The 24,217-nt window shown below is 50.3% G+C and overlaps 1 protein-coding gene across 19 annotated transcripts in view; it reads right to left on the bottom strand.

Annotated features, from left to right (window-relative positions):
* Positions 1–24,217, bottom strand: part of AFDN (afadin, adherens junction formation factor) — a 110,937-nt gene that overhangs the window by 34,421 nt on the left and 52,299 nt on the right. For 9 of the 19 annotated variants that reach the window (XM_042253722.1, XM_042253732.1, XM_042253723.1 and 6 more), the window contains exons 9-20: positions 23,748–23,792; positions 18,627–18,721; positions 17,622–17,884; positions 12,528–12,597; positions 11,185–11,303; positions 8,573–8,634; positions 8,264–8,469; positions 6,361–6,381; positions 5,491–5,636; positions 3,493–3,587; positions 2,924–3,189; positions 937–1,080 (exon numbers count right to left, since the gene is read on the bottom strand). In XM_042253722.1, coding sequence (XP_042109656.1) covers positions 937–1,080; positions 2,924–3,189; positions 3,493–3,587; positions 5,491–5,636; positions 6,361–6,381; positions 8,264–8,469; positions 8,573–8,634; positions 11,185–11,303; positions 12,528–12,597; positions 17,622–17,884; positions 18,627–18,721; positions 23,748–23,792 — 1,532 coding nt within the window. The remainder of the gene's footprint in view (positions 1–936; positions 1,081–2,923; positions 3,190–3,492; positions 3,588–5,490; positions 5,637–6,360; positions 6,382–8,263; positions 8,470–8,572; positions 8,635–11,184; positions 11,304–12,527; positions 12,598–17,621; positions 17,885–18,626; positions 18,722–23,747; positions 23,793–24,217) is intronic. The other 10 variants (XM_042253726.1, XM_042253735.1, XM_042253734.1 and 7 more) reach the window with 3 other exon arrangements.

Below are 24,217 nucleotides of genomic sequence, written 5' to 3'. Positions count from 1 at the left end.
AAATACATATTCCCAGGTTATGTAGAGGTTGTTGCCTTATGATGGGTTTACAGGTGATTTCTGCTTAAGAACTTCCAGTTACTAGATTATGTACTTACAGGACAGTTCACACAGTGAACACTCCCTCCTCACCCCAGGGAGGGGACAGAACGACACCCAGAGAAGCTGCCCTCCCTGCCCTGTCCTCTTCTCCCTGGGGCCTCCTGTGTCCCTGAGCCCAGAGTGTGGACCGCAGCTCTACCCTCCTGTGGGGCTGTGTGGTCACGGCCCCCTCCCAACATGCAGCCACATCAGGCCCCCTTTCAGGATTGTGACCCAGTCTGTCTGGGGACAGTGGGTTCTGGGTTTTGGCCCCCGCCTTCTGTCGGCAAACACTCAGCACTGGAGGTGAAGCTATCCGTGGGATCGGGTCCCCTGCACACTCGACTCCCAGGATGCCTGCGTCCAGCTGCTGCTCCTGCGGGGCTGAGCTCGGGCGGCATTTCACGAAGAGCCGGCTGCACCGCGCACACTTCTCTGTGCTCTCTGTTCCTCTGCAGAGATCTCTGGACAGCAGACTCGGCTGTGCGTGAGGATCTGATTTCCTCAGGCAGGCACCTTGGCACAGCTCTGAGAGGCAGCCCCGGGGGAGGCCCTGCCCTGTTGCTGGCTGCTGACGTGAGGGGCCCTGGGGTCTCGGGTCACAGCGCTGAGCCCTCAAACTCAGGGTGAGGGCAACTTCCTCACTCCCTGCCCTGGCTTTCCAAGAACTTCGTTCCCTGCATTAAATCCCCGTCTACTTAAAACGCTTACGTGGTTTCTATTTCTTGCACGGAACCCTAACTCCTACAAATGTCAACAGCAAAAGTGACCTTGGAAGACGACTGCGTAAACTTTCTCGATCCCTTCTGCTTTTCCTGCACAGACGTGATGCGTGCTGACTGGCGCCCCACTCACCGCAGGGACGAAAGGCTCGTCGGGCGCACAGTGGTAATTCTGCAGCAAGGCTTGCAGCTGCAGGGAGTTCAGCTTGAAGCAGGCGCTGCTTATGTTTGGAACGTCATCAGGTGCGTACTTGTCCATCGTAAGCAAAGTGGTGGCCTGTGAACAAGCAGCAGGAAGACCACGATTTGAAAGTGTTTCATAGATAGTCCCTGTTAGGGAATATTTGTGAAACTGAAGTAACTTGCTAATTTGACTTTAAAATGCAGGGTGTTTTTAAGAAAACACATTTCCATTCCCATTACCTATATGTGTCAAGTTGAACTCAAAGCACCGTCTAGTTACAGGTGTTAGATAACCTCATGTGTGTGCACCACAGATTCAAGCGTATCTGACTCTGTGACTCAACGGACTGTAGCCTGCCAGGCTCCTCCGTCCATGGGATTTTCCAGGCAAGAGTACTGGAGTGGGTTGCCATTTCCTTCTCCAGGGGATCTTCTTTCATTAAAATTGTATGTATAGTAAGACCCAATAATTTATGTGCAAAAAGCATTTTAAAAGCCCCGTGGCTCATACGGTAAAGCATCTGCCTACACTGCGGGAGACCAGAGTTCGAGCCCTGGGTAGGGAAGATCCTCTGGAGAAGGAAATGGCAACCCACTCCAGTACTCTTGCCTGGAAAATCCCATGGACGGAGGAGCCCAGTAGGCTACAGTCCATGGGGTCACAAAGAGTCGGACACAGCTGAGGGACTTCACTAGAAACTTTAAACACTTATATAACCAGATTACCATTACTAAGGTCTGAATAAAATCACATTGTAATGACCTTTCTAATAACTAGCTGAGTCAATCAAAGTAAAAGGGCAGAAAGCTCTACACTGTATCTCTTTAAGAGATTGAGGAAAAAAATACAGAATTACACACTAAAAATAACAAAACAGGCTACAGGGACGCTTTCCCTTAACTGCACGGCACCAGGGTCTAGCCTCCAAGCACCAGGAAAGCGCCAGGGTGGGCAAAGCCACGAGGACCAGGCTCTCGTGCGTCCCGTGTCCCTTCTGCTGCTCCTACCCTCTTCCTGTGACGTGACGAGTTCCTGAGGGGGGTGTGCACAGTCCTCTCTCTCATCTGTGTTTCTACTACAGGCTTCTGCTCTGGGGTTGCCCAGCTTGCAGCCCTGACTGTCTGTGTCACACACACTGGAGTGCAGCTGGTTAACAGTGCTGTGTGAGTCTCAGGGGCACGGTAAATGGATTCGGTTATGCACACACATGAATCCACTCTCTTCCAAATCCCTTCCTCGTTTAGGCTAGCACAGGATGCTGAGCAGAGCTCCCTGTGCTCCGCAGGAGGGCCTTGTTGGTTACCCATTCTATTCTCCGTATTTTTAAAGTGCCAGCTATCATCCATTTTAAAATCAGAGTTTCTCTCTGTGTATGTAGCTTCATGACACATGCCTCACTGTTCCAGGTGTTTATTCTGCTGATCACCACCTGTTACGGGCTGTACTGTGTCCTCTGAAATTCACACTGTGAAACCCCAACACTCGGGATAAACCTGGGGTAAACTTCGGACTGTGACCTCATCTTGAGAAAGGATCTTGAGAGAAGGAATCAAGTTAACTGAAGTCAGTAGGTCTGGGGTCCCTATGAAAGGCGGAGGCTGGGGCAGAGATGTGGCCTGGGAGAGGCCTCCTGAAGACGGAGGTGCAGGCGGGATGCTGGAGACCAGCAGCCGCAGTGGAAGGCTCGGGAGCTACCGAAAGGCTCTCCCTCTGGGAACCACTGTGCCCCGACCTCAGTCTCAGACCGCCAGCCTCCAGGACAAAGTGCTTCTTTTGTTTAAGCTACCAGATTGTTGTACCTTGTGAGAGTGGCCGACAGAGGGGTACACCACTGTCTCATCCTAAGCGCACATGAAGACCCCGGGGAGGGGCCGAGACGCCCCAGGGGAGTCAGAGATGCTGGGGACCACGCGGCCACGATGCCGGTCCCACCCACCTGCACGATCCGGCTCAGGTGGCAGTCAGCCGCCAGCTCCAGGCCCTGCTTCTCGGCCCAGGCCTCCACGTGCCCGAGCTGCTGGCGGAGGATGGCGCCCCAGTAGTGGGAGCAGAGCCCCGACTCGGGCTCGGTCACCAGCCGGTTGAACAGCCACATGTTGATGAAGTGGAAGAGCTGGGAGAAGAGCTGGATGGTCAGCGCGGCGTTGACCCGGCAGCGACGCAGCAGGGACATGGCGCCCGTGAGCGTGTGCAGCACGTCGTCTGTGAGGGGAGAGGGCTCGTGGTCAGCGGCCGCCCCCCTCTGCTCGACACCTGCCCGTCCAGCCACACGCTGGTGTCCACCGCACCGACCGAGAGCCCCAGCAGGGCCCCCAAGATGAGAGCTGTTCCTGTATGGAACACAAGGGGGTTCGCCACACCAGGATGACGTCCCGCGGACTCTGATCACACCCTCCCCTCAGACCGCGGACGCTGAGGCGAGCGCCCCTCAGACTGCGGATATTAAAATGAAGGTAAATGCAGAGGTGGGAAGGAGGGGCTGAAGCAGAAAGAGAAAGGCCTAACCTATTTTTGGTCTCTGCAGACTGTCCTCTTCAGGGTCGTCCAGAAAAGCGGGCATGTAATTATTCAGCTCTGACTGCAGACAGTGAACCAGGTACCTGAAAACATTGACAGTTTTAATAACCTCAGTGTGACGCCCTGCTACTATCACACAGGTAAAACAATATGTACTGTTTAGAAATATTTCCCATGTACAACATCTATGTAACGGTTTTCCTCTCAGGTTTCATACTTAATTGAGCTCAATTTATTAAACCAACACATTCTGCGTGTAGCTATTTATGCTTCAGCTGTGCTCACATACTAGTAAAGTAATGCTCAAAATCCTTCCAGCTAGGGTTCAATGGTACCTGAACTGAGAATTTCCAGAGGTACAAGCCGGGTTTAGAAAAAGGCAGAGGAACCAAAGATCAAATTGCGAACATCCATTCAATCATAGAGAAAGCAAGGGAATCCCAGAAAAACATCTACTTCTGCTTTACTGACTATGTGACTGTGTGAAACACAGTGAACGGTGGGAAATTCTTAAAAAGATGGGAACACTAGACTACTTTACTTATATGTGGGTCAAGAAGCAATAGTTAGAACCGGACATGGGAAAACAAACTGGTTCCAAATTGGGAAAGGAGTACATCAAGGCTGTATACTGTCACCCTGCTTATTTAACTTCTACACAGAGGGTATCATGTGAAATGCTGGACTGGATGAAGCACAAGCTGGAATCAAGATTGCCAGGAGGAATATCAATAACCTCAGATACGCAGATGACATCACCCTTATGGCAGAAAGTGAAGAGGAACTAAAGAGCTTCTTGGTAAGAGTGAAAGAGAAAAGTGAAAAAGCTGGCTTGAAAATCAACATTCAAAACCTAAGATCTCAAGAGGGAGGGGACACATGTACATCCATGCCTAATTCATGCTGATGTATGGCAGAAATCAAATCATTATTTATAAAGCAATTATCCTTCAATTAGAAATAAAGTGAAAAAAAAAAAAAGGCAAAAAACAAGTAATATCATGACATCCGATCTCGGGCTTCAAAATCACTGTGAAAGGTTACTGCAGCCATGAAATTTTAAAAGACACTTCCCCTTCGAGGCAAACCTATGACAAACCTAGACAGCATATTAAAAAGCAGAGACATTACTTTGCTGACAAGGGTCCGTACAGGCAAAGCTAAGGTTTACCAGCTGTCATGTATGCATGTGAGAGTTGGACCATAAAGGCTGAGCACTGAAGAAATGATGCTTTTGAACTGTGGTGTTGGACAAGACTCTTGAGAGTCCCTTGGATTGCAAGGAGATCCAACCAGTCAATCCTAAAGGAAATTAGTCCTGAATATTCAGTGGGAGTGGAGAAGGCAATGGCAACCCACTCCGGTACTCTTGCCTGGAAAATCCCATGGACAGAGGAGCCTAGTGGGCTGCAGTCCACAGGGACTCAAAGAGTCGGACATGACTGAACGACTTTCACTTTTCACTTTCATGCCATTGGAGAAGGAAATGGCAACCCATTCCAGTGTTCTTGCCTGGAGAATCCCAGGGATGGGGGAGCCTGGTGGGCTGCCATCTATGGGGTTGCACACAGTCGGAAACAACTGAAGCAACTTAGCAGCAGCAGCATTCAGTGGAAGGACTGATGCTGAAGCTGAAACTCAAATGGCCACCTGATGCGAAGAGCCAATTCACTGGAAAAGGCTCTGATGCTGGGAAAGACTGAGGGCAGGAGGAGAAGGGGTGGCAGAGGACCAGGTGGTTGGACGGCATCACCGACTCAGTGGTCATGAGGTGTCTGAGCAAGCTCCAGCAGACAGTGAAGGGCAGGGAGTCCTGGCATGCTGCAGTCTATGGGGTGGCAAAGAGTCGGACATGACTTAGCAACTGAACAACACTGACACTTCTTGATATCTATCTTCGGTTAGGGTGAATAAAAATCTTTAGAATGAGCTCTGAAGATTTAAAGAGAAAGAGTGACTGAAGGCTTCACAGACGTGGGTTCTCACTTGAAGGCCATCTGGACCAAGTGCGCCAGGACGTCCTGTGCATCCAGCGTGATCCGACTGAGGTCTCGGTCCTGCTTGATGAAGTTGAGCAGCTCGGATGCGTTGGCCATCCAGAAGGCAAGGGCCCCTGCAATGTTCTTCTGTTTCTGCAGACAGAAGGCAGCTCCGTAAGCAGCCACAGGACAAACAGCACAGACGAAAGGAATGCTCCTGAAAAGCTGCCGAAGATAGACCAGTACCTCCCCATTCTCGCCAGGGCACTGAGCACAGATACCAGATACTTGCAGAGGAATTTGGGTGCAGATGCAGCAATGGGCAGTCAGCCCCACTGCAACTTCTCAGGATTCAGGTACAGACACATGGCTCTAGCGAGCAACAATTTATGGCACCAGTGCAGAAAGGAGCCATCAATACCAACACCGAATTGGAGGCTGCACTGTATCTGGTAATCTGTGATGCGCACACACACACGTATCCATGGTTACCCACCGCCACCCTGATACTCGAAGTCACTGGCAAGGACACCAAGCAACTTGGTATCAAGTACTGATCTATCGCGTCATCTCCCGACCACATGAGCAGGCCAGGCAACCTCAGATGAGATCCAAAGAATAGGAACCAAGGATAAACAACAAAGAGGAGAAACAGAACTGTTGTCATTTCATATCCACACTGAAGTGCATTAAGCAAAAGTTATGAAATGCTGATAAAGGTTGCACAGTCAAAAAAGGATTTTAGTACTGCATGTTCCAGCTGCTGAATGAGTGTTATGAGCCTCAGTCCAGTTGTTTTGTACTTTGACATGGAAGCAGCATGAGAAACTCAGCTAAGCCAACACAGCTAGGATCGGCTCCCAGCAGTATGTCCTACCTGATCAACCTGGTCTACTTCCTGGAGAAAAACAGACGAGGGGAAACCAAGCAGAACGAGAGAAAGAAACTCGTAAACAGTCATGATCGTTAAAAAAAAATCACAACACCGACATGAAGGCACGACATGCGGGCACGACACTTAGTTACGCGATCCCACGCCACACGCTCCTTGTGGCTGCGAGGAGCTCGGGAAATCTGGGGCATAAAGGGGGGGCTTCCTCCTCTTAACACTGGCACAAAAACTAAGGGAGTTCCTAGACTTTCTCTGTATAGAAGATGTTGCAGTGAACAAGTGAATACACCAATTTCTTTGAAAGATTTACAAAGAACGGGCTTCCTAACGTCCCTGAGCAGCCCTGTGTGTGTGAGACGACCTAGAGGTCCATGACCTCAGAGTCTGTTCCCCTGGACCAGCTAGTGAGGATGAAGGCACAGGAAAGACCAACAAAAACACTAAGCATTGAAAACTCTAAAATGTATCAAAAACTTGTATTATTTCTATACTACAAAGGAGCAAACTGCTTTTTCCACGTAGGTTTCTTATAAATTAAAGATTTTTAATTATTCTAAAATTCCTCCCTAAAATTCAAGATTCTTTCAATCACACACTAAACCTAGATCTTAAGTATGAAAGCCTTAATAATGTGATTTCACTGCCAGTTCCAGTAAGATAAGCCCATCCCAAGTGTCTGCTGATGGGAGTTTCATAATCTGAAATCCAAGCACGAGGGAGACAGACAGCAGCTCTGAACAACAGCTGAAAAGGAAATCCACGTTTGTGTATAAAATCACAGGAGTAACACGATCGTGCCCAAACAGAAGAGCTTCCTGTTGATCTACTTCCTCCCTCAGGGGAAGGACTCTTAAACTCCTCAGAGTCACAGGCTAACCACTCACACAGGAGAAACCTTTTTTTGAAAATGTTAAAAAAGCCTTCTATGACAGTTCTGAGGGGATGAAAAGATTAGCTTGCCTCCAACTATCCTGACAGGAAAAAAGCAACCAAATCATCTAACTGTGTCGCTTAAGATCACGTACCTAGAGTGTCACAGCTGAATAATGCTGACACGTGGTTTAGGAAAACGTTTTTAGAAGTCTGTAAATTTAAGGACTTTAAAGAATAAATCTTCAAGTTATCTCTAAGTGTGAAAAAGTGTTATGCCAATTTTATCAACTGTAGGCAAACAGTAGTAAAGGAAACAAACCATTCCACCAAGAGAACATGCTAATTTTCTGAAATTTGAAAACTGGTTTACGAAAGAAGTTGAGCCTGATTTTCATCGTGAGTGAGAAATGTCATCACGTCCACGATACCTACGCCCACGATGAGAAACCCAGAGGCCAACTACCAGCAGCCTGGTGGGGCCACAGTCAAAGAGCGAGTCCTTTTTTACAGCAACTGAAAGATTCTGCAGGTGGTCGTCAGGGACCCGTGGGGCAGGTGATGCAGGGAACTGCTTGGTGGGTGAGGGGTCTTGTCAGGAGGGACAGGGACCCCATGGAGCCAAGAAAAGGCACCCGCACAGCACTGAGGGCCCTGAATGCGACCCGGCTACTCACTTTGTAACAGTTCATTTTACAATACGTGAATTATTTTTTAATTCTCAATGCCCTCTCTCACCTAGTATAATTTTAAGGGTCTTTTTTGCGATCATTGTGTGACACTAACTTTCCCTTCCCTTAAATTTTGTAGGAAAGAAAACAAAAGAAAGGTTTGCATTTCAACTTTTAAAGCTATACAGTTTTGAATCCTTTTACAACTTTTGCTTTAGAAAAAAACTTATTCGGATAAAGTCAAGCATGTAAGCAAATCTGAAACGTTAAAAAAAAAAGCAACTAACTCAGCTGATTTGAAAGCTACCGCCAGTCACAGGCTGGTGCGGCCCTGCGTCAGCGCTTACCTGGATCACCCCTTCCATCATGCTCACCATCCTGTTGACGAGGGCCATGACTTTGTGCGTGCGCTCCGCAGGGCTGGCGTCGGGTCTGTACTGGCTGGACAATACATACCGACACGCCATGTATAGCACGTACGTGGGTGACAGCTTAAAATGGACTGTGGAGCTGTTAGTGTAATTTATAATGGCAGATAAAAATGAATCTTCAGCTGTGAAAAGATTTCAAAGCAGACAAAAAGAGACATGAAAACTCAGATGAAGAAAAATGGAATAAGAAATAATTCACTACCAGTGGACTCTGAAATTACTCACAACTTTCCCTGAATTCAATGCTTGCAGGCAGAATCAGGTCAGGCCCGGGAGCATCCTGAGTTCTGAAAGAGCAAAGTGGCCGTCTCTTAAAACCAGGTCACATTAGCTAACAGCACCCCAACAAACTGTGGATTCTGCAGCTATTTTTTGAAAGTTAATACTGCATACAGTCTTGGCTCATTTTCACGTGGAGCCTATTCCAGTATGTGGGAGAGGGAACTGGGGGTCATCCTAGCCCGGCTGCTCATGGGTCAGATCCTGAGTATCTGCTTCTGTCAGGAGAACACAGCCAACCACGAGTCTGTTCTTGATGAAGACACCCTGCACCGTAGAGATGGGCCTGCCGAGCACCCGCTACCACGATGGCTCGAGTAACAGTGACAGACACCACTGGGACAAAGAGAAAGTCTAAAGCTCTCTGAGCTTGAAACTGAGCTCTCACACAAGAGAGGGAAAAACGCCCTAACAGCCGGACATTGCCTGCCTCTCCTGGTCAAGTCAGACGGGCGGTCCCTGCCAGTGCGGCCCGCAGCTGCGCTGTGTCAGCATCTGTTCAGACGCACAGCGACGGCACCTCAGGGTGACTGAGGCAGCTGACCACAGGGCTATGGGCTGGCTCGGAGAACCGCAGCAGCCCCAGCAACAGTCTCGTCCTGCCAAGTTCGCCTTCTCCGCGCACCAAAGACGAGTAAGGGGAAGATACAACAGGAATCCATTCAAGCTACTGTAGACGTCAAAAGCAAAAACAAAAACCTTCTTTTCACCAAATTATGTGCTTCCGAATTTATTACCCAGCCTATAATTCATTAATTTGGATTTAACTCCATGCTTTAGGTATAAAAATGCTCTTAGAATATTATTCAAAAGCTCAACTGTTCTTAACACGTCTTTCTTGCACTGCCATATCTGTAAGCATCTAGAACTGTAGACAGAGCGCTTATTTTTCAATTTAACACCCACAACATGAAGCTGGGTAAAGTTTACCAATTTTCTTAATGCTTTATCACTTCAACAAATCTAATAAAAATAAGGAACTTAAATTCTCATTGAAAAATTTAAAAAAATGTGTCAGTGATGCTTAAAAGTTATCCCCATCGTTCAAAAAGATTTTTTCCTTGACTAAAATTAGTATTAAATCATTCACTGATTAAGCCTCTCAGATTTTATGACTAAACCAGTGAAGAGAACTGCAGATGTGAAAAACGAGAGACTGGAATGGGAAGAACCATGTTTTCATTACCGTCTTCATATCCACAAAGTGACATAGATTTACATCTCAAGGAGAAGTTTAATAAGTCTTGCCAAAACAAAGGCCCTTGCAAAAAAATTTAATTAAAATATATGCTCATAGAAAAAATAATTCCTAACATACAATTAATCATCACATGGTTACTTTGATGCCATATTATACTACATTTACTTATTAACTGTGTATACTTATTAATTTTTCATATCCTGAAGACATTATGCCCATCAATCTTCCCCTGCCCCATATCAGTTATTTGCTTCTTCAAATATCTGTGGGCTAAGAACCACTATACATACACCTCGATCACCTTATAAGCAGACGGAGGTACTCCGCATAGTACTAACTCAGCATCCTGAACATCTTACTCTATAACATGCTGCCAAAAACAAGCATGGACACAGAAAGCAGACTACTCATTATTATAGCTAAAAAAAAAACTGAAATATAATTCATACTGTAATTATAAAAAATTCACAAAAAAATACTGAATAATAACCAAAAGCAGACAATAAAAACGAAGTAAAAACACGAGGTTCCCATATGAGTCTACAGATTTAATGACTGGGATGAATGTCACTAAAATCTTAGGAGGCACAGTGCCCTCTGCTGCAAGATGTAAGAACTGCACCTGCAGCCTGTCGCTCAACTGGTCCCCGAGCAGCCCTGGCTAATGCCCTGGTTACTGGGGCTGCACGGTCCGAAGGGCTCCATCAACAATCTGAGGTCCACTGCTGACGGTGATGGTGAGAGTCAAACGATGCTCCCTGCTTCCATCTCAGCACCGAACCAAACCATCTGCCCTCCCACACCGAAGCATGCTACCAGTCACAGGGAAACAGAACCCCGACTTATTAAGGTGACGCACACTGAGAAACCCTGAGAAAAGGAAGGAAGAAAAGCTCCAAGCTCTCTGTTCAAAGGATCTAAGCAAGAACAACACCCGCAGCAGAAACGACATCTCGTCTGTCAGAGTCACTGGAGCAGGGAAAGGGCAGGTGGGCACTCTGACCCCTGAACACGCAGCTTCAACGCCACTTCTTCTAGATATGGGTAAAATGACTAGGCTTATTTAAAAATAAAAATTACCAAATGATTAAAATCCTCTAAAAATTCCCTTTCTCCTGTTTTTACAGACAGCAACATTTTAATTCAGTCTCCTACTTCACCTAGACGTGGTCGAGGTATAAAGTGAGGGATACGACTGTCAATGAAGCATTTTCTTTTTTAATTCGGTGACATGAAAAGGAAGTACCCGTAAGGTCCTGCCCACATCCCAGAGGTGTCAGCTGGACCTCGAGAGCGGACCCCTGACCCAGCCCCTCTGTGCCCGCCCCAGCCCTGGGCACCCAGGGCCCTGCCCCACCTGCTGTCCTGCCGGCGGTAGTCCAGCTGCTGCTCCACGCGGACCATCGGCTTCACCATCCCTCGCTCGGCAGTGCTGGAGGCGGACGGCGTCCTGTCGCTGTCCAGCCTGGCGGCGCTCTGAGCCGGGGAGACATAGGCGCTTAAACAGAGTATGTGGCCAACCGTGTGTGACACCTGGTGTCGCAGGGGATGCGGGCGGGGGCCGGGGAGAGGGGCCACAGCCGCGCACCCGAGCACTCAGAGCCCATGTCCTGGGCAGAGAGGGCCCCTGCGGCATCTGGACCCCACGCGCTTCTCGGGTCAGGACACAGCAGAGAGAGCACATGCGCGGGGTGAAGAGGCAGGTCTCTATTTTACTTGTTTTAAGGAAGGATGTGCAAGCTCACTCATGACAGCGCAAACCCCAACAGAGAACTCAGTGCAGAAACTGGCTCACGTCCTGCCCTTAATTGACACAAGGAAAGGACACCCGCAGGGCAACCCACGTGGGGCACAGAAACCCCTCCAAGCAGTGCCCACTGTCAGCAGCCTGAGGCTAGTGGGGATGGCGACCAACGCTCAGAGAACCATCAGAACAGACCAACACATTCAGGTGCAAAGTTCACTGTAGCAAAAATCTCTGCCAGACTTCTCAGTGCCCTCCCTGTAGGCACTGAGCGCAGGCACGGAGCCCGCCAAGCAGGGAGTGACATACCCTGCGCGGAACGCACCTCCCACTCCTTGCGTCGCCCCCAAACGTGGCTGCACAGCCTGCTCTGAAAAGACACTTTTCTGCATGTTGTAAACAGCGTGTAGTACAACTTTTATGTTATAGAACAATGACAGGGAAGTGGAGAGACCCAGCTTCCCCGTGTCCCAGCCACCAACCAACCCACCCCAGGAACCAGCGGCAAGACAGCAACTACAGAGAAAGAAGCAGCTGCCGTCTCAGGCCCAGGTCGAGGCGGGGTGGGGGAGCCTCTCCCCGGCAGCAGGCTGCCACCCAGAGCAAGCATGGTGCAGGAGAGAAGGGTCCCGGGCAAGGGCGGTGCCTGCAGAGAGGAGGAGGTGGCCGGGAGCTGGGACCAAGCTGAGGTCACAAGCGCAGCAGTCGTGACCTCTGGGGTGACCTGATCTGAGCACGGAGTCCAGTCCTAGAGGACAAGCCTGGGACACACCACTTGGAGAAAAAGCACAAGCTCCTGGCCTCTGCGGCCGTTCCCGCGGACCACAAGACACAGGCTGCCCGCACACAGGCCCCGCAAAGCCTGCACCACGCTTCCCTGCGGGTGTTGTCAGAGGTTCACCACTGCCGCCCTGCCACAGTTAACACGGTCCTATCGGTGACGGACAAGCACCTACCTTGCTCGCTGGTAAGGCCATTCCACTGTGAACGTCTCCTCCTAAATCAAAAGTTGTCTCCTGAACAATTCTGTTGAGATAAAACAAGAAAGCCACAGAATTAATAGCTCTCAAATCAGAGGCAGTCTCTTCTTAATAGTACAAATTGTTAAATATCTGTGCAAAGATCTTCAAGAAATCACTTTACTATCAGACTATGAATCTAATGACTAAAAGATAACTATACTAACTTTATGAACTGTTTTTTCCAACACGTACTGAATGCTCTCAAGATAGGAGTTTTTAAAACTAGGAACACAAAATTGAAAAAAATCATAAAGAAAAAAAGGAGCTCTTCTATTGTGTGAGTTTCTTAATTTTCCAGTGTAACATGGACCCATTTGCACTGCATTTGGGGTATGTGAACAATTACAAAGTGACCCGATCATGACGTGATGGCAGAGCTCACAATGGCATGGTGCTCAGGGATGCAGACGAGATGAACACACGGGTCCATCGACACAGCACCAGACCCATCACCCTGCACAGATCATCGACACCAACTGAGATGTCCAGGGGGCACCCCACCACCAAGGCTTTGAAGACAGAGAGCCCAGGTCAGCAGCTAAGAGCACACACACGTCAGGCGCCCTTTGAGGAACCGGAGTAAGAGGAGCAAACGAAGCCCGAGCGCAGATAGCCGAGACAGGGACTGAAAGAGAGCAGCCAAGACCGCAAGAGACGGCTCCTTTAGAAGACGAGCAGACAGGCCTCCCGCTGGACTGACCCAGAGAGAGAGAGAGGACTCAAGTCAACTGGAGGGACTGAAAGAGAGCAGCCAAGACCCCAAGAGACGGCTCCTTTAGAAGACGAGCAGACAGACCTCCCATTGGACTGACCCAGAGAGAGAGAGAGAGAGAGAAAGGACTCAAGTAAACTGGGAATGAAAGAGAAGACACTACAGTCAACACACAGAGACACATCAGAACACACCACCGTGAACAGCAACGCCCCAACTGGACAACCCGGAAGAAATGGATAAACTTCTAGAAACAAAATCTCGCGAGACTAAAGCACGAAGAAACAGAAAATCTGAACAGATTAATCACTGGAAAGGAGAGTGAATCAGTAACCAATGGCCTCCCAACAAACTGAAGTCCAGGACCAGATGGCTTCCCTGGTGAGTTCCACCAAACATTCAAAGAAGAGTTAACACAAATGCCCAAACTATTCCAAAACACAGAAGAGGGTGGGGGGACACTTTCAAACTCGTTTTACGAGCCACCATCGCCCTGATGCCAAAAACAAGACGGATACCACAAGAAAAGAGACTTTCAAGCCAACATTCCCACTGAGCACAGACGCAAACATTTCAACAAAACATCAGCAAACCCAATTCAACAATACAGTAAGATGCTCATTCACCAAGATAACAGTGACTGATCCCAGCAATGCCAGATGGTTCAACACTCACAAGCCAATCCATGTGGTACACCACGTTAACAAAAAAAGGAAGGGTAAAAATCACATGATCGTCTCAACACACACAGGACAAGATTTGACAAAACTCAACATTCATGTATGGGACCCCCCTGGTGGCCCAGTGGTGAACAGGCTGCCTTCCAATGCACGTGGTGTGGGTTCACTTCCTGGTTGGGGAAGTAAGATTGACCCCACGTGCCGCGGGGCAACTAAGCCGTGTCCCCCCCCGTGTGCTGCAACGAAGACCTGCAGAGCCAAAAAGCATGTGTTTCTACACACTAGTAACAGTGTCAGAAGGATTAGGAAAACAATTCCAATTCATTACTGCATCAAAAAGTAGAGAACACCTAAATTTAACCAAGGAAGTAAAAACCAAATACACTGAAAACTTTAAGACATTCATCACAGAAATGGAAGAAGACACAAATAAATGGAAGATATGAGATATTTCGTGTTCACGGACTGGAAGAATTAATATAGCTAAAATGTCCATTCTACCCAATGTAAATTTGGAAAACTCAGCAGTGGCCACAGGACTGGAAAAGGGCAGTTTTCATTCCAATTCCAAAGAAAGGCAATGCAAAAGAATGCTCAAACTATCGCACAATTGCACTCATCTCACATGCTCAAAATTCTCCAAGTCAGGCTTCAGCAATACATGAACCGTGAACTCCCTGATGTTCAAGCTGGTTTTAGAAAAGGCAGAGGAACCAGAGATCAAATTGCCAACATCCGTTGGATCATGGAAAAAGCAAGAGAGTTCCAGAAAAACATCTATTTCTGCTTTATTGAGTATGCCAAAGCCTTTGACTGTGTGGATCACAATAAACTGTGGAAAATTATTCAAGAGATGGGAATACCAGACCACCTAACCTGCCTCTTGAGAAATTTGTATGCAGGTCAGGAATCAACAGTTAGAACTGGACATGGAACAACAGACTGGTTCCAAATAGGAAAAGGAGTACGTCAAGCCTGTATATTGTTATTCTGCTTATTTAACTTATCTGCAGAGTACATCATGAGAAACGCTGGACTGGAAGAAGCACAAGCTGGAATCAAGATTGCCGGGAGAATATCAATAACCTCAGATATGCAGATGACACCACCCTTATGGCAGAAAGTGAAGAGGAGCTAAAAAGCCTCTTGATGAAAGTGAAAGAGGAGAGTGAAAAAGTTGTCTTAAAGCTAACATTCAGAAAACAAAGATCATGGCATCCGGTCTCATCACTTCATGGGAAATAGATGGGGAAACGGTGGAAACAGTGTCAGACTTTATTTTTGGGGGGCTCCAAAATCACTGCAGATGGTGACTGCAGCCATGAAATTAAAAGACGCTTACTCCTTGGAAGAAAAGTTATGATCAACCTAGATAGCATATTCAAAAGCAGAGACATTACTTTGCCTACTAAGGTCCAACTACTCAAGGCTATGATTTTTCCAGTAGTCATGTATGGATGTGAGAGTTGGACTGTGAAGAAGGCTGAGCGCCGAAGAATTGATGCTTTTGAACTGTGGTGTTGGAGAAGACTCTTGAGAGTCCCTTGGACTGCAAGGAGATCCAACCAGTCCATTCTGAAAGAGATCAGCCCTGGGATTTCTTTGGAAGGAATGATGCTAAAGCTGAAGCTCCAGTACTTTGGCCACCTCATGAGAAGAGTTGACTCATTGGAAAAGACTCTGATGCTGGGAGGGATTGCGGGCAGGAGAAGAAGGGGACGACAGAGGATGAGATGGCTGGATAGCATCACAGACTCAATGGACGTGAGTCTGAGTGAACTCTGGGAGTTGGTGATGGACAGGGAGGCCTGACATGCTGCGATTCACGGGGTCGCAAAGAGTCGGACACGACTGAGCGACTGAAATGAACTGAACTGAACTGAACCCAATGTAAGACCAGAAACTATAAAACTGAGAGGAAAACATAGGCAGGACACTCTCTGACATAAATCACAGCAAGATCCTCTGTGACCCATGTCCTAGAGGAATGGAAATAAAAACAAAAATAAACAAGCGGGACCTAATTAAACTTAAAAGCTTTTGCACAGCAAAGGAAACTATAAACAAAGTGAAAAGATAACCCTCAGAATGGGAGAAAATAATAGCAAATGAAACAGCTGACCAAGGATTAATCTCCAAAATATACCAGCAGCTCATGTAGCTCTATACCAAGAAAAAAAAAAAAACTTCTCCAACGGAGACATACAGATGGCTATTAAACACGCAAAAAGATGCTCAGCCTCACTCATTATTAGAGAAACACAAGCCCAAACCACAAAAAGGCGTCACCTCACAGGGTTGGCATGGCCGTCTTCAAAAACTCTGCAAACAACAAATGCTGGAGAGGGGGTGGAGGAAAGAGAACCCTTTAGCACTGTTGGTGGGAATGCAAACTGATGGAGATTCCTTAAAAAAAAAAAATCTAGGAATAAAACTAGCACATGACCCACTACTGAGCATATACCCTGAGAAGATCAAAACTGAAAAGACACAGGTGCCCTGACGTTCATCGCTGGGACAGGGAAACCTCCTGGCTGTCCATGGACAGATGAACAGAGCTGTGGGGTGCGACAGCTAGTTATGGATGTACATATAAGTACCAGTATAATCGACTACTAAGCTGTTTCCACTAGTTTCGCAGGAGAAAGATACTAGTGATCGAGTTCCACAGCGGCACCACCCTGACACGATCTTGGCTCATCCGGAGATGTGACTAGACAAGACACTGCAGCCCCACAAAGCAGGACCCTCTGCGGCAGAACAGCAGCAGGAGGCCGAGCTCTCACAGACGCACATCCGAGCAAGACCGAGAGACTGACAGGGCACAGAAGCTCACAGGACTGTTTGCGACAGGGATGCTACAGTGAACACCATCGGAAGGGAGACAGCACAACGCCTAGAAGCCAGCCCAGCTGCAGACAAGAGGCGCGGCGAGGAGAGAGCAGGCAGAGGCTGGATCCCCCGCCGAGGAGCGGCCAGGAGACAACGTGGGAGACGGAAGGCCCAGGCACGGCTGGAAGCGGCCTGGGAGGCTCCAGGGCAGGCCCGCGACACCGCGGGGCAGGCCATGCGCCTGCTGGCCCGGGACCCCCGCCCAGCAGCCTGAACACCAGAAGCAGCGAAGCCCTGGGCCAGCACACTGGCTGACAACAGTCACTGTCAGAGAGGACGCCCTCCTCCCGGCCCGCAGGCAGTGAGCGCTCCCTTTCCTGCGACAGCCCCGTGTCGCAGGTCCTCAGAGAGGCACCAGGGGGAGCCACAGCACCGCAAGTCCCTTAAAGAAGACCCCGTTCTATCACTAGGAACACAAGTGGCTCCTGCGTCGCAACAAAACCCAACAACAGCCTAGTCGTCCAGATTCAGAACACTCTAACTCAAAGTACGGCTTTAAGGTATCAGGTAAAACACAAAATTTAAAAAGAATTAAAAAAACCAGCCACAACTTCCAATTTCAAGACGCAGTCAAGACCTTCCTTTCTTCTTCTCTGAAACGAACCCAAACCCAGCCTGAACCACAGATGGTGAATTCTGAATTATTAGAAATTGAAAGACAGCAAAACACAGTCCCCGGCTAACTCGCATCTGCTCCGGCACGATCCCGCTCTCCGGAACCCTCAGAGGCACCAGCGCTCTTACCCAGACTTATGCCTGGGGCCCTTCGCGGTCAGGCCCCCGTCCACGGGTCTCTTGGGGAGTGTGTGGTCCTGGCTGGGGTCCACGAACTTGAACACGTGGGACGCCCCGAACTGCACCTTCACCCCACTCTGCAGCATCGTGGTCTCCGAGATGCGCTGCCCACCCACGTAGGTCTCCGCGTCCATGCTCCTCGGCGTGACCGTGACCACCCCGTCCATGTTCGTGAGGTCACAGTGATGGGGCTGGATGCCTGAACCAAACAACTGGGAAGGAAGGAAAATCCAAGGAACTTCCATCAAGCAAAGAGCATTTAAAACTGAATTTTAAGACTCTAGAGTCCCCCTTTCATGATAAATATAACCTAATAAACTCTGGATTTTGGGTGGTTTCAGGGAACTTCCCTCAATAGTAAAAAAGTAATAAATACTGTCAAATAGCTATTTCATTTTTAGCTTCCAGAAGCTTGATGCAAGGTACATTAAAAAGCATATGGTCATCTCACATGCTTATGAGATGATAATGGATCTATCTAGGCGGATCGCTGGAGTGCTCTGCTGTGGGCAGGATGGAGGACACGGGTCCTCGGCCCCGTGGCTCCACAGCTGAGAAATGAGAGCAGAGAGAGCACAGCCTGCCGAGCTTGGCCCCAAGAGGCAAGGGCCGAACGTCCTCACGCACAGACACCCAGGACCTGGCCCAGTCCAGCCCGAGTGCCGTGCCGAGCGGGCGTGATACCTGCCTCCCACTGCGTGTGGGCCCTGGGAACGCGCCTGCCCGTACTGTCTCCTGAAGCACCCTATAAAAGCAGCCCCGGGTCCCGAAGAAAAGCGAGCAGGCCAGGGCCCTGGGGGCGCTGGAGGACCGACGCTCATGCCGCAGCCAGGAGCTCAGACGCTGCCTGTCTCTACGGCCCCACCCCGGCCCCGCCCACCGCCCACCGCCCACCGCCCACCGCCCACCGCCCACCGCCCACCGCCCACCGCCCACCGCCCACCGCCCACGCACCTGGATGGAGCTGTCGTCGAACTTCTCGGTCCCGACCTCGGTGACGCTGAGCTGAAGGCGGTAGAGCTTTGGCTTGTCTCTGGAGTCAGAACCGTCTGCGGGAGGAGAACAGGCTTCACTGCGAGTCAAATCACAAGGCTCTCGCCACGTGATTTGAAACAAGCAAACGGGGCAATCCTTGAAAAGACAACCACTCAGAACCACTCAGTTCCCAGGGTTTCTTCTCAAAGAACTCCCCAGGTTTACATCCTACAGTTTAACTAGCTGGATGCACAAAACGCAGATGAAGACATGAGCGTATCAGCTTCTGCTTATTACACTGCAAGGCACCAGCACCAGCGCTCCTGCCAAGCTGCTTACCGCATAAACAGCGCTTCCCGGCCACAGGGTCCTGGACCCATCGGGTCCTGAATGAAGACCAGGGAGGAGACAGGGTGCCTCCAGACTGACCGTTGCCCCGCAAGCCCAGCACACAGCCCGCAGGCCCATCCCGGACCCAGGGGCAGACCCGGGGAAACGCGAGCCCCATCCCGGACCCAGGGGCAGACCCAGGGAGGCGGCCCCATCCCGGACTCAGGGGCAGACCCGGGGAGGCGGCCCCACGCCACTCCCCGGCCGCTACCGCACTGAGTACCAGTCGGAACTGTGGTGAGGCGCCCACCTCCCCGGAGCGCAACTGGGCAGAAGCACAAATGGAGACTGGAGCTTTCTGTGTTATTTTAAACTTCCCGGAACCGCGGAGACGTTCCCCCTGGCTGCGCATGAACTTCTCTGACCTGATGGGGTGGCCAGGGGGTCGAGGAGGAGGGGGAGGGGGACCACATGCGCCGAGACCCCTGCCCACTGAGGCCCGGACACTCAACCCCAGATCCCGGCTAGCGCAGGCCACTCTGACCCCAGCCCCGGCGCAGAGGCGAGGACGGGCCTCAGCCCTGACGCGATTGCATCAGGACGCAGTCCCGGGCCGGAGAGCAGCCTCGCGGGTCCCTGCCGCACCAGAGGCTCGCTGACTTCAGACCCACTCACCGAGGGGTCGGGGATGGGCACACCAGAGCACACACAGGATGGCCCCAACTCTCACCGACCACAACCCCGGGAACATGGGCAGGCAAGCCGTCAGGACGGTCGCTGACTTGTGAGTGCACAAAGCAGCAGTCTGGTGATAGGCTTCCTCTGCGGGCCACCGCAGCAACCTGAGATCGGGCGAGGAGGAGACCGAGCCGGGCTCCATGGGCTTCGCCCCAAAGAGACCCCACACGGGGCACCCCGGCCGGAGGCAGCCACAGCGGAAGCTTCCTCTGAGCCATTCTGTGTCACCTCCAAGTGCTGACTCAGAACGGGGCATCCATAGTGTGGGGCCTTCCTGGATGGACCAGTTCCATCAGAACTGCCAGGGGACGTGTTACTCTGCTGCCTTTCAACATCTCGGGCAGCCCTGGGGTCAGTCCCAGCTGAGAGGCATCATCAGCCCTGCTGCACCCCCGCGGCGGCCACTTCCTCACCCCCCACCCCCAAGCTCCGGCGCAGAAGGGCGTCTTAAATGGTCTCTTTACACCTGGCACTCAGCACGGACCGTGGTCCACAGTGCACATCCGGTAAAGCTGGGACGGGTTAACAGTGAGTAGCTACTAACTAAAAACGAAGAGAACAGAATAATGCAACATGGCCACACAGAATTACACTAATGAATCACAAGGAAAGCAAAAGAAGCAAATTAGTGATCAAGAACAATTCTCTCGATTACAATGTTAAAAAAAAAAAGAATATGAAAAACGTGTTTAGCGGTGACAAAAAAGTGCACAGATGCTTTCTTCTGAAATTCTGAATGCTTCTGAAGGGCATCTTGTGAGCTAATAACCTGAAAATACAAACTTTTTTACGTGGACATTTACAGCCACGAATTTAGAAGCATAACAGGAAAGGAGAAGGCAATGGCACCCCACTCCAGTGCTCTCGCCTGGAGAATCCCACGGGCGGAGGAGCCTGGCGGGCTGCAGTCCACAGGGTCGCTGTCAGTCGGACACGACTGAGCGACTTCACTTTCAGGAACTGGAGAAGGAAATGGCAACCCCTCCAGTGTTTCTGCCTGGAGAGTCCCAGGGAAGGGGGAGCCTGGTGGGCTGCCGTCTATGGGGTTGCACAGAGTCGGACACGACTGAAGGGGCTCAGCAGCAGCAGCAAGAAAGGGAGCGCTACAGACTTCCCCATCCTCTCCTTTCTCACCACTCCCCTGAGCAGAAGCCTGCCGACAGGCCAGCAGAAGCCCCCTTTCCAAGGCCCTCCTCTCTCACTGCTCCCCAGGAATAACACGAGAGACACTTCACAGGTGTGTCCTGCGTACCCGGAACGGGGGCCACAGGTGCCGGAGACAGACGGGAGCCCAGGGGCCGTGCGGAGAAACGGAAATGGAGGCAAGGGGTGTGCAAGCAGCCGACTTGTCCTCGAGGGTCCGCGCGCCCCTCCTCAGCAAGAGCAGTCATCTCAGGGGCCGGGCACACACTGCAACCGCTGGGTAACACAGACCCTTCCGTGTTTCCCTTCTGTGAACAGGGCTTCTGTAAGCACTGCTTCTGCCTGCAGGGCGGGAGCACCCTTCTCCCTTCAAGCTCTGGCGTGGCCCAAAGGCGGAGGTAAGTCCTCTTAAGGAACCCGACCACACACACCAGAGCTTCTCCCCAGAGGTTTTCAAAGTTTTTTAAAATTTTGCGCTTTTGCCTTAAAAATACGTGTTGTCGTTCAGTCGTGTCCGACTCTTTGCGACCCCATGGACTACGGCATGCCAGGCTTCCCTGCCCTTCATCATCTCTGGAGTTTGCTCAAACTCATGTCCATCGAGTCAAATTAGGTGTGCAACACAATCACATGGTCCAAAATTCAAAAGGCACAAAAAGCCCAGCTGAGACACCCCACCTCCACCCAGAAGCAAACCTGCAGCATCCACCTTTAGCGGATGCAGCGACCTGATGCCCAGCTTCTTCCTTCTCCGGTGCTCACACACCTGTCAGAGACCCACTCAGGGCTACCGAACAAGCTGCAGAAAACCCGGTCCGACGTCCAACACCTGACTCACCGGTGTTTCCTCTGAAATCCACCCTGAATTTCATTTGCCAACTCTGCCAGCACGCCTCCACCACTATGCACTCTGCCCTGCACGCTGGTCTGCTGCGGCTTTCTCCAGCACTCCCAGAGACCACTCTGAACACAGCCTGAGAGCGAGTCCAAGGGCGCCTGCATTCTCAGTCGGCAGCACGTCCACACAGCCAGCTCGCCCTCTGCCCCGACCGCCGCCTCGGGGCGGCTGGCTGGATGAAGGGGCCGGGGTCCTGCCGGCCACCCCCTGCAGATGGAGCGGGGGGACTTGCGCACCTAAGGAGGGCTGACCGGGAGCACGGCCCCGGCGCCGCGCTGGACGCCGGAGATGCACAGTGAGGAAGCGGATGATGGGCATGTGCCCAGAGAGCTCACACTCAGCAAACCAAGAGAACAGTTATGAAACCACCAAAAAAGAAATGTGAATCTTACTGAAACATGACTATCAAGAGAGTATTTTTACTAACTCTATTAGAAAAAAAAAAATTCCAAAACACTAAGTCTCCTCAAATAGAACTGGCATAAAAACTAAGGGCACTTTAGGGAAGCTGATGCCTGCATCATGCGTATTTCTGGTATATGCCAGGTGAAAAAAGAAATGTATTTCTCTCTCTATTGTTCCATTATTCTACAGTATGAAATTAAAAAACATAGGAAGACATTAGAGTCCTTTCCAGGAATAAAATTATAACAGAAACATGTCTAAGACTCTATTTATATGTTATATCAAAATAGGTGGTAAATACTGAGTTTGATCTCTGGGTTGGGAAGATCCCCTGAAGGAGGGCATGGCAACCCACTCCAGTGTTGCTGCCTGGAGAGTCCCATGGACAGAGGGGCCTGGGGGGCTACAGTCCGTGGGGTCCCACAGAGCCAGACACGACCGAGCAACTAAACGCAGCGCACAGCACAGGTGGTAAGTGCCACTCGTTTCTGTTTCTCTTTAAAAATGGACAAACCCCCCAGACTCCAAGTTTGGCTGATGCCTAATGAAAACCTGTATGATCAGTCTGGACAAAGTTCAACAAACCAACATAAGATGCTAAAAGGTGAGTAAGCTTTATACATGAGAACGTATTTGACTATTACATTCAACATGCAAAAAGTGACATTTAAAATATAAAACGAATCACTAGTCTAGGTTCGATACAGGATGCAGGATGCTTGGGGCTGGTGCCCTGAGATGACCCAGAGAGATGATATGGGGAGGGTGGTGGGAGCGGGTTCAGGGCTGGAACTCATGTACACCTGTGGTGGATTCATGTCAATGTATGGCAAAACCAATACAGTATTGTAAAGTAAAAAAGTAAAATAAATAAATAAATAAAAGTGGAAAAAAAAAAAAAGTAAAACAGGCCAAAGAAATAATTCCATGTACTATCTAAGATAGACTCTACTGCACAAAAACTGAGAAACAAGCCCCAAGTAAGAAAGCACAGCTCTGCTGACAAGAGATGAGTTTCAGCCGGGAGAACGAGGACAGCACTAAGACACCCTGCATCCGGTCTGGATGCCAGTGAGGGCCCCACCAGGGGCCAGGGGTGGGTGGCGCCCTCTGGCCAGCGGGCTTCTTCTCTGCAGCCTCCTGGGGCATCACACACGTGGCCGTCCCCACGCGCTGTGCCCCACCTCTCAGCCCAGGCCCTCTTCTCTCTGGGCCTGGATCTCAGGCTGTCTGTTCCCCATCTGTCTCCTCCTCCCCTGCCTCGCCCCCTCTTCTTGATTGTCTTGCGGGAGAGGGGAGCTGACGGTCAAGAAAACCGCTCTCTCCCTTCTTCACTTCAAATTCTCACTTAAAACTTATCCTGAACAAAAGAACTGGAAATTTCTGCAAAACAAGCTTCTCGTAAATGAATTCTGGATATGGAACAATACTAGATACGTATAAAATGAAAGGACATTAAACTCTTAAGAAACGTTATTTATATTAATTGAAAAACGAACACATCACGCATGTGGTCAGTTCACATTATTCTGCCCGTGAGGTGGTTAGTGCTCTAGTTAAGAAAGTAGTAGGAAGCATAGCGTTACCTTCAGAAGTGTGATAGCCGTAGCAGGCAAAGTGGTTCCTTCTCCCTGGGGTCGGAGACATGCACGGCACCCAGGTGAAGGCCGCAGCAGGACAGAGGCCATGCAGAAGGCGTGGGGGAGAGACAGAGAGGGTGAGCTGCAGGGGCGACTATCCGTGGGAAAAGCGCATCACCCGAGCCCGGGGCGCGGACACGACAGCCGTGCTCCACGCGGCGCACGAGAGGCCGCGGCCCGCTGTTGGGGAGACACTGAGACAACAGGTGAGTGCCAGGGTGGGCAGCTGCTAGTCGAGACCCCCACCCTGCCGGGGCAGCCGACTGCTTCTGCCCAGAGAAGAATGTAACTCGCTACCCCTGTCCCCCCAGAAGACAGTGGAAGCATCCACCCACATCTCAGGAGCCTGGACAACCCCTGCAGGCCTCAGCTCCCCACAGCCCCGCCGAGGACACGTGCTGGCTGACACGCAGCGA

This window comes from Ovis aries, chromosome 8 (genome assembly GCF_016772045.2).
Source record: "Ovis aries strain OAR_USU_Benz2616 breed Rambouillet chromosome 8, ARS-UI_Ramb_v3.0, whole genome shotgun sequence".
NCBI classification, from domain to species: domain Eukaryota; kingdom Metazoa; phylum Chordata; class Mammalia; order Artiodactyla; family Bovidae; genus Ovis; species Ovis aries.
Note: the sequence above shows the minus strand (reverse complement) of the source record. Positions and strands in the feature narration are given on the sequence as shown.